This window comes from Ambystoma mexicanum, chromosome 6p (genome assembly GCF_040938575.1).
Source record: "Ambystoma mexicanum isolate Mex_15411 chromosome 6p, UKY_AmexF1_1, whole genome shotgun sequence".
NCBI classification, from domain to species: Eukaryota; Metazoa; Chordata; class Amphibia; order Caudata; family Ambystomatidae; genus Ambystoma; species Ambystoma mexicanum.
In genome coordinates, this window is record NC_090935.1 from 30047045 (window position 1) to 30059932 (window position 12888).

At 50.0% G+C, this 12888-nt stretch overlaps 1 protein-coding gene across 1 annotated transcript in view; it reads left to right on the forward strand.

Moving 5' to 3' along the window:
- The window catches only part of LOC138510646 (vomeronasal type-2 receptor 26-like), a 219407-nt gene that overhangs the window by 21547 nt on the left and 184972 nt on the right, over positions 1-12888 (forward strand). Inside the window, exon 2 of the mRNA XM_069626434.1 lies at positions 10228-10519. Within this exon, the coding sequence (XP_069482535.1) occupies positions 10228-10519 (292 nt within the window). The remainder of the gene's footprint in view (positions 1-10227; positions 10520-12888) is intronic.

Here is a 12888-nt window from a genome sequence, read left to right on the forward strand (position 1 = left end):
TCACTCGTGTTGGCCTCCTCCTGGTCTCAGTACAGAGGCTGAAACTTGCTGCTTTCATTGAAAGAGGCTGACATGTGTCAGTATTAAAACACTAAGGATAGCTTGCTCTAGTTAGTCTCTTCTTTGTCTCAGTATCAGCGTGGTGACTGGGGAGTTCTGAGTTAATAAAGGCAGTCTGTATAACTGTATTCTCTCTTCTTTTTTTAGTCCCTGACTGATGTGTGTCTGTGTTAGCAATAGGAGGCTGAACTGTGCCTGTATTAACAATAGGAGGCTGAACTGTGCCTGTATTAACAATAGGAGGCTGAACTGTGCCTGTATTAACAAACTGTGGCTGATATGTATTTGTCTCAACCCAACGAGGATGTGCCTTCTTGATTGTTCTCTTCCTCGTCACAGTGTTTAGGTGTTGTTTCTGGGGAACAGTTTGGAAGGAAGTGAATAGAAAGGGCTGACAGCAGCCTACAAAGTCTTGAGGGATAGAGGGTTCAATATGACAAGGGACTGGGAAATACTACGTCTCACCTAGAGATGTCCTCTCCCCACTCTTCGAGTTACCTCCACCCAGGTGATCCTCCATCGCATATCCATCCCTAGGGTTGGGATCCAAAAGTGTTGGCCTTTCCCTGCCAACCGGAGAGGAGGACCCAGGGGAAAAGACATGAGGATGCCCTCTGGTTCCTCACAGTGTTTGCACTTTGTAGGAATTATACCAGAAGAGAGAGTTGCCTGCAGGGATCCTTCCACAAAAACATAAAGGATATAAATTGGCCCCCCTTGTAATTCTAACGCATCAAGCCCACATCTGCTTGAACGATTTTAGGCATGCATGTGTAATAACATGAAAAACTAAATGTGAAGTGTTGGGCAGTGGCGGTCCAGCAGAGACTAGAATGGGTCTTCCTCGGAGATGGTAAAGACAGAAGAAGATGGACCCATTGGTACAGACCAGTCAGGTCACTGCTAGACTGTCAAACCTGGACACTAAACATTCCATGAATTCATTTTACAGGATGACCTCACACACAATCAACATTCTATCCAGGATGGGAGGGAAAATAAAACAGGCAAGATGCCCACATGCCCCTTCTTCCATAAACACACAAAGACATGTGCAATGAATGGGGAGATATCTCAAGACATCTCACAGCACCCCAACCACCATGGCATGTGCCTAACAACTACAACACATTATAGCTTGCCATTCCTACATCCACAACAGAAAACAAGCAACTGCAATGGAGCAATGCCCACTGCCACAAAACCAAATACACAGTACAAGATACCCCACAGCACTAATATAACTATGGCATGCATATGGCAACTACAACAATGTATGGCTTGCTATGCACAGAGCTGCAGCAGCAAACAGACAAGCAACCACAATGCATCCCATTGCAATACAAGCATCAGAGTATGCACCTCATGACTTCATCACACTTTGGCTTGCTATGCCCACAAATGCAACAATCAAATAACAAGCAACCAACAGCACTCTGACCCACAGGGCGTGTTCCTTATAACTAAAAGGCCAGAGAGTGTGTATGTCCCAAAGTTTAAACTTAGGCTTTCTGTAGATTCATTCTCCCTAAGGATCATACCAACGGGATGAAGGCTTGAATATCCTGCTCATAGTGTTAGAGATGTTGACCAGCATTCTACTGAATCTACCAGTCTTCTCACAGTGTGCCCATGATGTCCAGGGGTGCTCTGCTGTACCCTAATTCAAATGGTGAGAAACTGGTGGAAGATGGCGGCGCTTCTGCATGGTGTAGAAGGCTCACGGTATCAGTATGCCCTGGTTGGCAAGGTTTTTAAGGATTTTCTTCAATCGTTGAACTAAGTCATCTGCTTGGGGATGATAGATGGAATTTCCTAAGGTGTCTATATGAATGATGTTCTTTAGGTCAGATAAGAGAGTGGGAGTGATAGTGGTTCCCTGGTCCATCACAATCTCTCAGAGAATCCTCACCTGGGAGAAGTAGGCAAGTAGATGTTTATGATGTGTTGTGTGGCGTTATTTCTGAAGGGAAGCCATTGGGATACTTGGTGGGCTCATCCGCAATTAGCAGGATAAACCTACTTCCATTCTTTGAAGGTCTGAGTGGTTCTGTTATATCCATCCCAATCCTCAAGAAGCTGCGTTGAGATTTTAAGGGGGCTCAGCCCCCCTCACTGCAGAATAGCCATCACAGTACTGTTTGACCTGCTGGTATATCTTGGGCCACAGAACCAACTTAATGCATGATCTTGTGTCTTGTGTCTCCCACGGTGTCCTGTGATCAGATGCTGTGTGCCAGGTCTAATGCCTTCCTTTAAAGAGGGTGTGGCCAGCAGTTTGTAGTAGAGTCGTTGCTGCTGTACTTTGCGGAAAGGAGCCCTGTCCCTTCTTCAAAGTACAGCACAGTCTTTGAAGGCCAGCTTCTTTGGAGAGCACATCTTTGAAGGCAGATTGAAGTAAGGGTTGTCTTTTTTGGGCTGCTGGAAAGTGGTCACTAAAGAGTAGTGAAGGGCTCATGAACACTCTAGCCCTCATTACGACCCTGGCGGAAATCGGAAAACGATGGCGGAGATGCAATACCGCCATCGAATAGCGCTCGGTGCGACTATGACCCGCCACCGCAAAGTACGAAGCCATTAGCGACACCGTAGTGAAAGCCAACGCTAACTGCACCAAGTACGCGCGCGCGCGCCATGCCAAACCGTAAATACCACCATGGCGCAAGGGTACGCGAATTCCGACCCTAGCGGACATGTACCTAACGCCATCAAGCATGGCGGAAAGCACCATTCCGCCATGGTGAGAAGTACGGCATCGCGAATCAACCGTAAACGGCCCCACTGAGTGCCTGGACACCGCTCCCTGCCCACAAAGTACAACTCCTCGTAGGTGCAATGAAGTCACAATGCTACCAGTGAAATGTACAAGTCACCCATGCATGCCAACGAACAAAAGATCCACAAGAGGGGCCAATGGGAGCTGCAGGGCACAGATGGCACGAATACAGAAGCCATACCAATGGACATGACCACATTCCCCCCCCCGAAACGCACGCAAACACAGGCACCTGTGACCAGCAATATTCCGAAAATCACAACATTCCACCAGTCCACCTGGCTGACCGTCGTCTGTTACACAAAACCCAATCCCCCGCCCCTGAGCATGACAACATCCAAACAGTCATATTGGCATCCCCCATCCCTGACCTCACTGGGCTCCGTAGGCAAACGCGCCCAGCACAGTACCACGCGACTATACTCCGAAACCGGAACCCAATGCAGATCTCCTCACAATACATCGCTCCCCAAATAGGAATATGCCACATCACTCGCAAAGAAGAACGCTACACGTCCCATATCAGAATAGAAATTTAATGCACAACTAAATCACCAAGCTCATACAGCCATTAGTCCATGAACTACAAAACACATATCACCATTGTGGGCTGCATCCGCAAGGAATGACCAGCTACTACTTGTGTGACGCCCTGTTCCATCATGGTACACAGAGCCACATTCACGTACGAAAAGGCAACATGGAAGCGCACAGAACCGCAGGCCCGTCCCAATGGGGAGGCACTAGTCCAACTGAAAGGCCGAAATGTTGCTCCGAGCCACTAGTACTGCGTAAGGGCATGTGGGCCATTGGCGATCGTCCCATAAGATCGTAATGCTGCTCCACTGATTAACACGAAGCAGCAGGTGTCGTGAGTAAACGCCATCTGCAGGAGTGGCATACAGATGGCAGTGGCAAAAGGGGAGGAGATACCTGTCAACCAAAAGAAAAGAAAAAGAACAGAATGGCCATCAGAAGTACATTCGAACAACTCACTCCAATGACCACACTAAATCCACAGCCATATGCATGCTAGCCCACTCCAAAGGATCATCACCACCCCAAAACCACTTGCGACTCATAACTATCTATATCGAGGTGTAAACACCATCCCAAACGAGTGTACCTGTGCATGCGTCTGTCAAAACAGATTCCATCAGATGGGAATGTTAACGTGCATGGACACAAGTGTCTGAAGGCGCGTCGAGACAGGGAGGGCTCAACAAGGCCAGATAGACGATGGTTCCACTATGGCAGCCCTGCATCACATAGCGCAGGGGAGGCGGATAGATTCCAAGAAGCCCTGTACATGGCAAACCCTGTATCAAATCACCTGCCCATGCATCCATTCATCATTCCCTCATCCTGTTATAAAAACGCCTGAATATTTACTCACAAAACATTCGGGATTTCCATTGAGTCTGTGCGTTATGCAGCCTGCAAAATCCACAGTGTCCCAGCCCGTAATTTCTGTGTTGTGAAGTTACATGAATTTGGGAACGTCCGGCCTCATCGCCCACGTCACTATTGCGCATCCCAAACTATTCATATCAATCATTGCTTCCTCGCCATGGCCTCTGTCTCAAGGACATCGAACAATAGAACATTATATTTGCAGTCAGACCTGTGGGCATCTCCTCTCCGCTAGCCGAAAACCGAAAGCGCCGGCCTTCGAATTCCTCATTTGCAACATCACGTCGAAAAGGCATCTGTGGCCGTTTGAAATCACAAATTAATCCATCTGGTGCAGCTGTGTGTGAAAATGTCAACTGCCATCACCCACTAATGGGACGCCCCGCCCGTCGTTGCAACTCGGTACAGTGATGCATGAGGGCCCACCGTTACTCGAGTACTACGTTCCACTGACCCATCACAAGTCTGTTTGCGACTGCAAAGATTGTATGTGAAACAATGGGACCATAGCCGAATGTACATATCAACAAATGTTACACGGCCATCGGGTACAAATACATGATTGCAATAGCAAGATGCCGTTCCTCGAATAGCAGCGTTGTGTGCGGGACGTGCTCGCCCAAAGGGGAGAGCAGCTTGCACAGGTGGAATGAATCACCACAGGTGGAGGCCATACAGCCTGAAAACACATAAAGTGCACACCCAGTCTCCTCCCACAACCACACCCACTCCGAAATGCTACCGGCAGGACTCGCGATGTTGGCCCTGGGGGACCTGATAGCACTGCAAGTACTCCAACTCCAAGAAGAAGACGAACACCAACTACAACCGGCCGCACGGAGGAGACGCAGGAGGAGGAGGAGGCCAAGGCAGGGCCCGCAAGGGCCGCCAGCACAGCCACTACCACCACGCAGGCAGCCCGCAATCCCACGCCTCCGAGCACATCCGTTCAACCTCACTGATGAGCAGATCCACACCCTCTACCGTTTGGACCGGGACACCATAGCCGCAATAGTGGACATGACACAGGCTGACCTTGTCAGCATGATAGACAGCCCAACCGCCATCCCACCCCTACTGAAGGTGGTGTCTGTACTCCACTTCCTGGCCACGGGCACCTACCAGCACACAGTCGGACAGTTGCATGGCATTTCTCAGCCACTGTTCTCACGGACACTATTGCAAGTGCTCGATGCCCTCCTGAAGCACGCAGACGACTACATCTCTCTACCACGCTCGGAGCAGGACATTACCAACACTAAAGTGGGATTCCATGCACTTGCCGGCATACCGGGTTGCATTGGTGCCATCGACTGCACCCATGTGGAATTGGTCGTCCCACATGCCATGGAGGCCCAGTACCGCAACCGAAAACAATTTCATTCCCTGAATGTACAGATGGTGTGTGACTCCAACAGGATCATTACACATTGTTGTGCCAGATTCCCTGGATCAACCCATGATTCTATGGTCTTGAGGAACTCTACTATACCACGCTACATGGAGCGACACGCAGGGAACAGATCCTGGCTACTCGGTGAGTCTCTTTTCATGCATGATGATGTGGGGTATGTGATGCGGCAATGACCTGGCAGGAAGGGGGGGGGTGTGCGTACGTAGCAATGGCATTCCACATCATACGTTTATCGTCCACATACAGGTGATGCTGGGTATCCACTGAAGAGATGGCTCCTCACACCAGTCCGGAACCCACGGGACCAGCATGAGGAGGACTACAACCATGCCCACTCACGTACCCGTGTAGTCATTGAACAGGCATTCGGCCTACTGAAGACTCGTTTCCGCTGCCTCAGCAGGTCTGGCGGGGCACTCCTGTACCGCCATGAGAAGGTTGCAAAGATGGTGATGGCATGTGTCATGCTCCACAACATGTGCGTACGTAGAAATGTGCCCATGCCCCCAGACGCAGAACTGCAAGCACCTGATGATGGTCATGATGAGGGTGGGGATGTGGCAGCACCTCAAGGAGTCTGCGAGGCACCGGAGGGCCGTGACATTCGTCAGCATGTCATTGATGCATGCTTCTAGCACTCACGCCTGGTGGCTGATACATGGACACGGGACTCGTGGCACTGTGTGTGTCTGGTACATGCACAATATCGACTATACGCCTAGGATGGCCTAGTACATCAAGATCATTGTCGACACATCTCATTGGTTGATCGTGCACTTGTTTATGGCATATGTGATATCATGTTGAACACCCTATCGACCCGCCACCCAAGTGAGCCCAACACACCCCCTCCACCCTCCTACCTCCCCCCCGAACACCAGTGTCCAAAGATGCTCATTGTCAGTGGACTGTCGCTATTGCAAGCCCCCTCTGCGGGTGTCAGGGGCACCCCTGCCTGTGGAGCGCAGGTTCCTCCCAGATCTACGTTGGGGGCTGCCCTGGACGGAACTTGCAACGGAAGATGTCTCTGCCTGCTCACGTCCATGCATGTCCCTAAGGGTTTGTGAGAGCTCCGTGAGCACACGGCGCACTGCGGCAAGTTCGGCACATACGTCTTTGGACGTCGCATGCAGTTCCCCCCTCAGGCTCTCGGTGCTTCTCTCCATTTGGACTCTCAGGCTGTCGGTGCTACTCTCCATTTGGACTCTCAGGCTCTCGGTGCTACTCTCCATTTGTGCCCTTAGTGTCTCTGTACCTCTCTCCATTTCTGCCCTAAGTGTCTCAGTTGATGTTTCTATGTCTGCCTTAGTGCCCCCACATTCATCGGCATGGTCCTTGAGGAGCGTGGCCAGTTGCTGCTGTTGCCCGATTAACTGGTCGAGGGACTGTTGCCTTTGCTGGGCCATGGCCATTTGCGGGGGGGTCACAGAGGGGCTGTTGACCTCATGTTGCCTTGCCACAGGGCTTGGGGGGGATGGCCAGTCGTCGTCTTGTGGGTGCCCCTGCGTGGTATTCTCATGTTGTACGGGATGGGACAGACAGGGGGATTGGGACAGGTCATGGATGGATCTGACTTCGACATCCCCGTCTTCTGTGTCGGAGCATGCTGCCATCAATGGGGTGTCACCTATGGTGCTGCTGCCACCAGAGGCAGTGCCTTCTGTGGCATCCGTTGGGGGGACCTGTGGTGGTGGTGTTGTGGGCATGCTGGCTGCTGGGGTGCCTGTTGATGTTCCCTCCTCTGTGCTGCCACCTGATTTGTGCTGCTGCCGTGTCTTGATGCGTGCAGCTGAGGTGGAGGGTCTTTGGCCGTTGGTCTTGGCCCTCTTTGCAGGTGTGCTGGTAGGGGTGTCCTGATGCTCGTCATTTGGATCGGACCCTGTGGTGGAGTAAAGGAGGGCGAGGGTTATTAATGGGTCTGTGGGTATTGGAATGGCATTGTTTCACATGCATTGGGGTGGTACATGAGGGTGATTTGGGTCGGGGCCTTGGAGGTGCTTTCATTTGTGTGTGGGGTGAGGGTGCAGTTGTTTGGCAGCCTGCAGTTAGGGTGTGCCTGCTGGACGTGTGGTGGGTGTTTTAGGGGTTTTTAATTATTTATGTATTTATTGTGGTTTTAAAGTGCGCTATGAGGGCGATGTGTGTGGACGTTCTCCTGGACATGTGTTTCTGTTGCACTATGTGGACACATGGTACTTCACATGATTGGACATTGTGGATTTAGCATTGTTTTATCTGGCCCACCTACCTGATTCTTCTGATGTCTGCACTCCTTTCTCCATCCCTCCGACTCCCTCAATGCTCTCCATTCCGATGGTGGAGGCACAGATTTCTTCCCATGGGGTCAACTTGATGGGTGATTCAGGACCTCCCCCGGTGGCTGTGGCAATGTTGCGGTTGGCAGAGAGTATGCTGCGGACGCGTATCCGCAGGTCGTCCCACCGCTTTCGGCATTGCTGTGGGGTGCGGGGTGCGGTCCCCACCGCGCTTACCCGCTGTGCCACCAGAGCCCATATGGCCTTCTTGTTCGCAAGTGCCGTCCTGGTCATTTGCGTGGAGAAGACGACGGCAGCATTCTCCTGGAGGGTCTCTGTTAGCACGGTGAGTTCCTCACGGGAGAAGTGGACCTGCCGCTTGCGGTCGCACGCTTTCTTCGCTACTTTTCCCATTTTTCTTGGTTTCGCTAGGGTGGATGACGGGTTGGGGTGTGTCTCAGGGTAGTGTTTTTAGTGGTAGTGTGGTTTTAGTGGTTTTATAGGTGTACGGCGGGATGTTTCCCGTTCCGGGCCCATGTTTTTACTTCCGTTTCCGTATATTTCCGGTCACCGTACTTTCCGGTAGGCGCACTCTGCGGTGTCCGCTGTGATGGGTGGCGGTATTGCACCTAGGGCGACGTACGGCGGCGGTGTGGGCCGTTTTGGGGACATTTCCGCCATCGCGGACTTTGCACTTCCGCCATGGCGTGGTGCTCGTGCCCGATGGGTCGGAATGGACCGCTCTTTGCTCCTTCGTGCAATGGCGGAAACGCTATTTACGCTGTTGCGGTCCGGTCAGTCACTTTCCGCCAGGGTCGTAATGAGGGCCTCTGTCTCAGAGAGAGTCTTTTGGTATCTTGGGAGTTTAGGGACAAGTAGGTGGAACAAAACCCCTGTTACCACTTCCACAGTACTGGCAGGTTATTTTTCATATATTATTTGTCCTATCCGTTTACCTTCAGTTAAATAGTACCACCTGGACCTCACCACAATAGTGACAATCTATGACACCCGCCCCCTGCTTACAATACAATACTTCATAGCCAGCCTGGACTTGGGAGCTATCGTCTCATTGGTTCCCGGGGAAACTGGTCTATTATTAACCTGTAATCACCAGCACTGGACCTCTGGGCGGAATGTCCATACTGTCCATACTAGAAAGGTCAAAGCTGCTTCTCCTGGGGTGGCTTGGAAGGGAAGACCTCAAACCATTTCTCTGATCCACTCTAATTTAAGGGTTATATTGGGAGAGGAGAGGTAGGCCTCCAATCAGGACTCGGTGGATCCCCATTCTGACGCCATCTGTCATGAAGCCGGGTGGACTCTATGGAGGACGCAACTCGTAGAGATTCAAACAGGCTCATTCTGCATTATATACACATGTCACCACCTCACTGGTGGCCCCACCCTGATTTACCTCACCCATTAGAAATAGAGCAGCTCCAATGCGTTCCTCAAATTACTGCTATGCTACGTATTGTAGGAGACTATCTTTAACATACATAGTATGTTACAGCGATGTTTGCAATGCCCCTCAGAGGTGAGTTGGGCTGGGAGGCTCCCTAATAGAGGGTCAGGTCTCAGCTACCATGATCCTGCTGCCACCCAACCCTGTCTTACTTTCTTCTCCAGTGATCTGCTGCTCACGTACGGCCCTGACACCCAACCTGGGTTCTTGCCCTTGTGTTGGTTGCAGACAAACCTTCTTGCATCTCCACCGCAAGCTTGTTCCTCCCACAACCTCATTTGTACTGTTCTCAGCACATCTTTGGTCTTCACCTCCTCCCATCTCTTCTACGTTCTCCTCCCCTCCTCTTTAATCATCAATTCATCCAATCAGTACACTCTCCACTCCTCTTTAATCATCAATTCCTCCACTCTCTTCTACACTCTTCCCTACTACTCCTCTTCTCCCAATTAATTAACTCTGCACCTCCGTCTTCAGTTTTAACACTCACTCCTCCTTCTCCTCATTCTGCACCTCTACCTGCAACTCTATCTGCACCACCACACCACTCGTTACTCCACTTAGTGTGCCAGACTACCACGACCTGCCTTTCCTCTTGTTTCTCCCTCTGTAGACCTCTGTCTCACTTTCCCTTTAGTACATTCTCTACTGCTCATTGGCAGTGTTTTTTTGCGAGTAATTAGAGGCTACATTCAGAGGAATCTGATTGGCTGTCATGCTGTCAACATTTTATCTAATGAATTACTTTTTATTACCTGTCTTTAAATCACTACTGAATAACCGTGCAAATGGACACAAGTGCGTTGACCGTGTACATACCTTTATCATTTTTCTCTATCAGCGCAAACATCCGCTATTTTCGACACATCTTGGCTTTTATCTACGCCACAGAAGAGATCAACCGAAACCCTGAACTCTTACCAAACCTCACGCTGGGTTACCACATTTATGACTCATGCTCCAGTGTGATAAAAGCTCTTCGGGGAACTCTGAGCATACTCTCAGGTACAACAACTCCAGTACCAAATTACAGCTGTCGGAGGAAGGACAGACTTGCTGGTTTCATCGGCGATCTGTCATCGGCGACGTCCTACCGGATAGCTCAACTTGCGGGAATCTACAAGTATCCACAGGTAGGAAGAACCAATGGGCACTTTGGGAAGGTGGTGCTCATTGACCGCACCTCCAACACAGCATGATTCATTTACTGCCATCTTTCCCATCTTTGCCCAGAGAATGATGTCATTGTCACAATCAAAACTGATTTCAATCAACACAAATACATCTTCTGGAAAAATTGCTCTGGACGCTTGTAATGTTGCCATAAAAACCATCAAAACTACAGTGAACCCTGGGCAAAGTTCATGCAACAGGAAATGTTTCCCTGAATTAAGATATGTTGTGGATAATTCACTAATTCAGAGTGAGCATACATGACGCCATGGGATACAATGCTCTTCATTGTAAAATAAGCAGGGTGATCAGACAGTGTGGGTCCCAGTAACACCAGGTAGGTGTGTTGTAGCAGACCCCCACAAGTACATGTTATGCTGGAGGATTGGGGAAGGTGACCTTCATTAAATACATGTTACTCACCAGAGTGACTCCTGTACTCCTAGCGCATGTCTAACACCGCGGAAATCTGAAACACATTCAGCAAGCAACGTATGCCTTAGGTGCTTGGAGAAGCCCACCGTAGGTCGCATGAGCCAAAAAAAAAGGACGATGCCCAAGTCTAAAAAACGAAAGGGGGAAAACATGTGAAGAAGGCCTAGAGGTTCATTAGAGTTCCTGTGAGCCTCAAAAGCTGATAAATATGGTGTGTAGGATTTCACCTGTTTTCCAGACCTAGACAGTTGCTAAAAGAAAGAAAGTGGTCCAGTGGCCAGATGCAGTGATCCACCTTCTTGCTCATCAACCGATGGCTTAAATGCAGTCGATGTATAGAAATTCACCTGCCCACCTGAATGATTGCCATATTGTCAAAGGACATTACATGATGCAAGGTGAATTTGATTGGAGGGAGGAGTAGGGAACACAACCTTGGTGCTGACAGGGTTCTATATCATTATCCTGCCCACTAGCGACTGCTCATACGAACAACTGCCTTTTTTTAGTTGTTGCAAAGTGGCTTCCAAATGGTGCGATTTATGCCCCATCAAAGAATTGTACCTCTGAGCAACCAATTCCATGCTTCCCCGCCCAGCCCTCTCTCTCAACTGAATCAAGCATGGCACTGCCATGGCCCTACCATGATCCCTGTGTGCCTCTATTATTTATCTATTGCCCTACTGGCGCCCTCAGCTTTCTTCTTCCAGGCCTGTTGCGCACCCCACCTGGGTGGTATTCTCTGGGCGTTGTTTTCTGGTCAGTCTCGTTAATGGGCTGTCTACGAATCATGGTCCAGAGATCGCAATCCTGGTGTCAGAGCAGAATCCTTCTTCCTGGAATGCAATTGCCAGTTACCTAGACTTATCCATCAATGGCACACACCCATCTCCTCAAGAACTTTGGTTCTATGTCTAAATGGCATTGTCAGAATTGCGAAGTTGAGTCAGGTCGCCATCAGATGCCCACTCTCCAGCAAAGCCGCTCTCTAGCACTGCCCTTTTTAGGAGCTGCCTCACCTAGCTCCCTTTGTTTCCACTGTGTGCCACCCCAGCCCTTTCATCTCCCTACCTCCTCTCCTGCCTTCCTGTTCCAGACACTTGCCATGACCTCCATTTGTGTTCTGGAGGCCGCATGGGTCGGCCTGAGCACAGCCTCCTTTATGCATTCGTTTTTACCATTGTGGCCTCCAGACTGCAAACAGGGGCAGTAATACTAGGGGAGAGTGGAACGTGCAACAGAAAATGCTCTACATTGGCAGATGTAAAACATTTTCTAAGACTTTTGAGGGAGACACATCCAAGCCACAAGTGTCTGTCACTAGCCCATCTCCCCCTAGTTGAACAGATCCCTTTGAGGACCCCCAAGTCTACAATCCAAGTCTTGAACCAAGACCCCACCCAGAGTTATCACTGATAACCACATGTGGGGCTTGAACCCTCGAGACCTAAGTTACACTTTTAGCATGCACATCTGAGTATATCTGGACCTCTACAGCTTGTGTACCTAAATATTGCAGTGGTGAGTATTTGAACCCGAATCCTCCTCGTGTGCACCATCCAAATATAAGTCTTCAATGGCACCAGAATGTTGATGAAAGACTCAACCCTCTGCTTCCCAGAGGTTGTGCACCTAAGACTGATCCATTGACAGCCTGTTGCCGAATTCGGAGGATTCCATTGCAAGGATACACTCTGATTGCAACTAAATTAATAGAATACCCTCAAAGAAGGTAGACTTGCCAGTGGCCACCCTTCACTGGCTCTAGTCTCTCAAACAGTGGGTACGTCTGACACCAGACAGTAACCAAAACTGTCCTGATGAAAGAAATGATTAGCGACGGAGCCTGGTGGATGTGGGTTTGGGGGTAGTGGTGGAGAGGCCAACTCAGAAC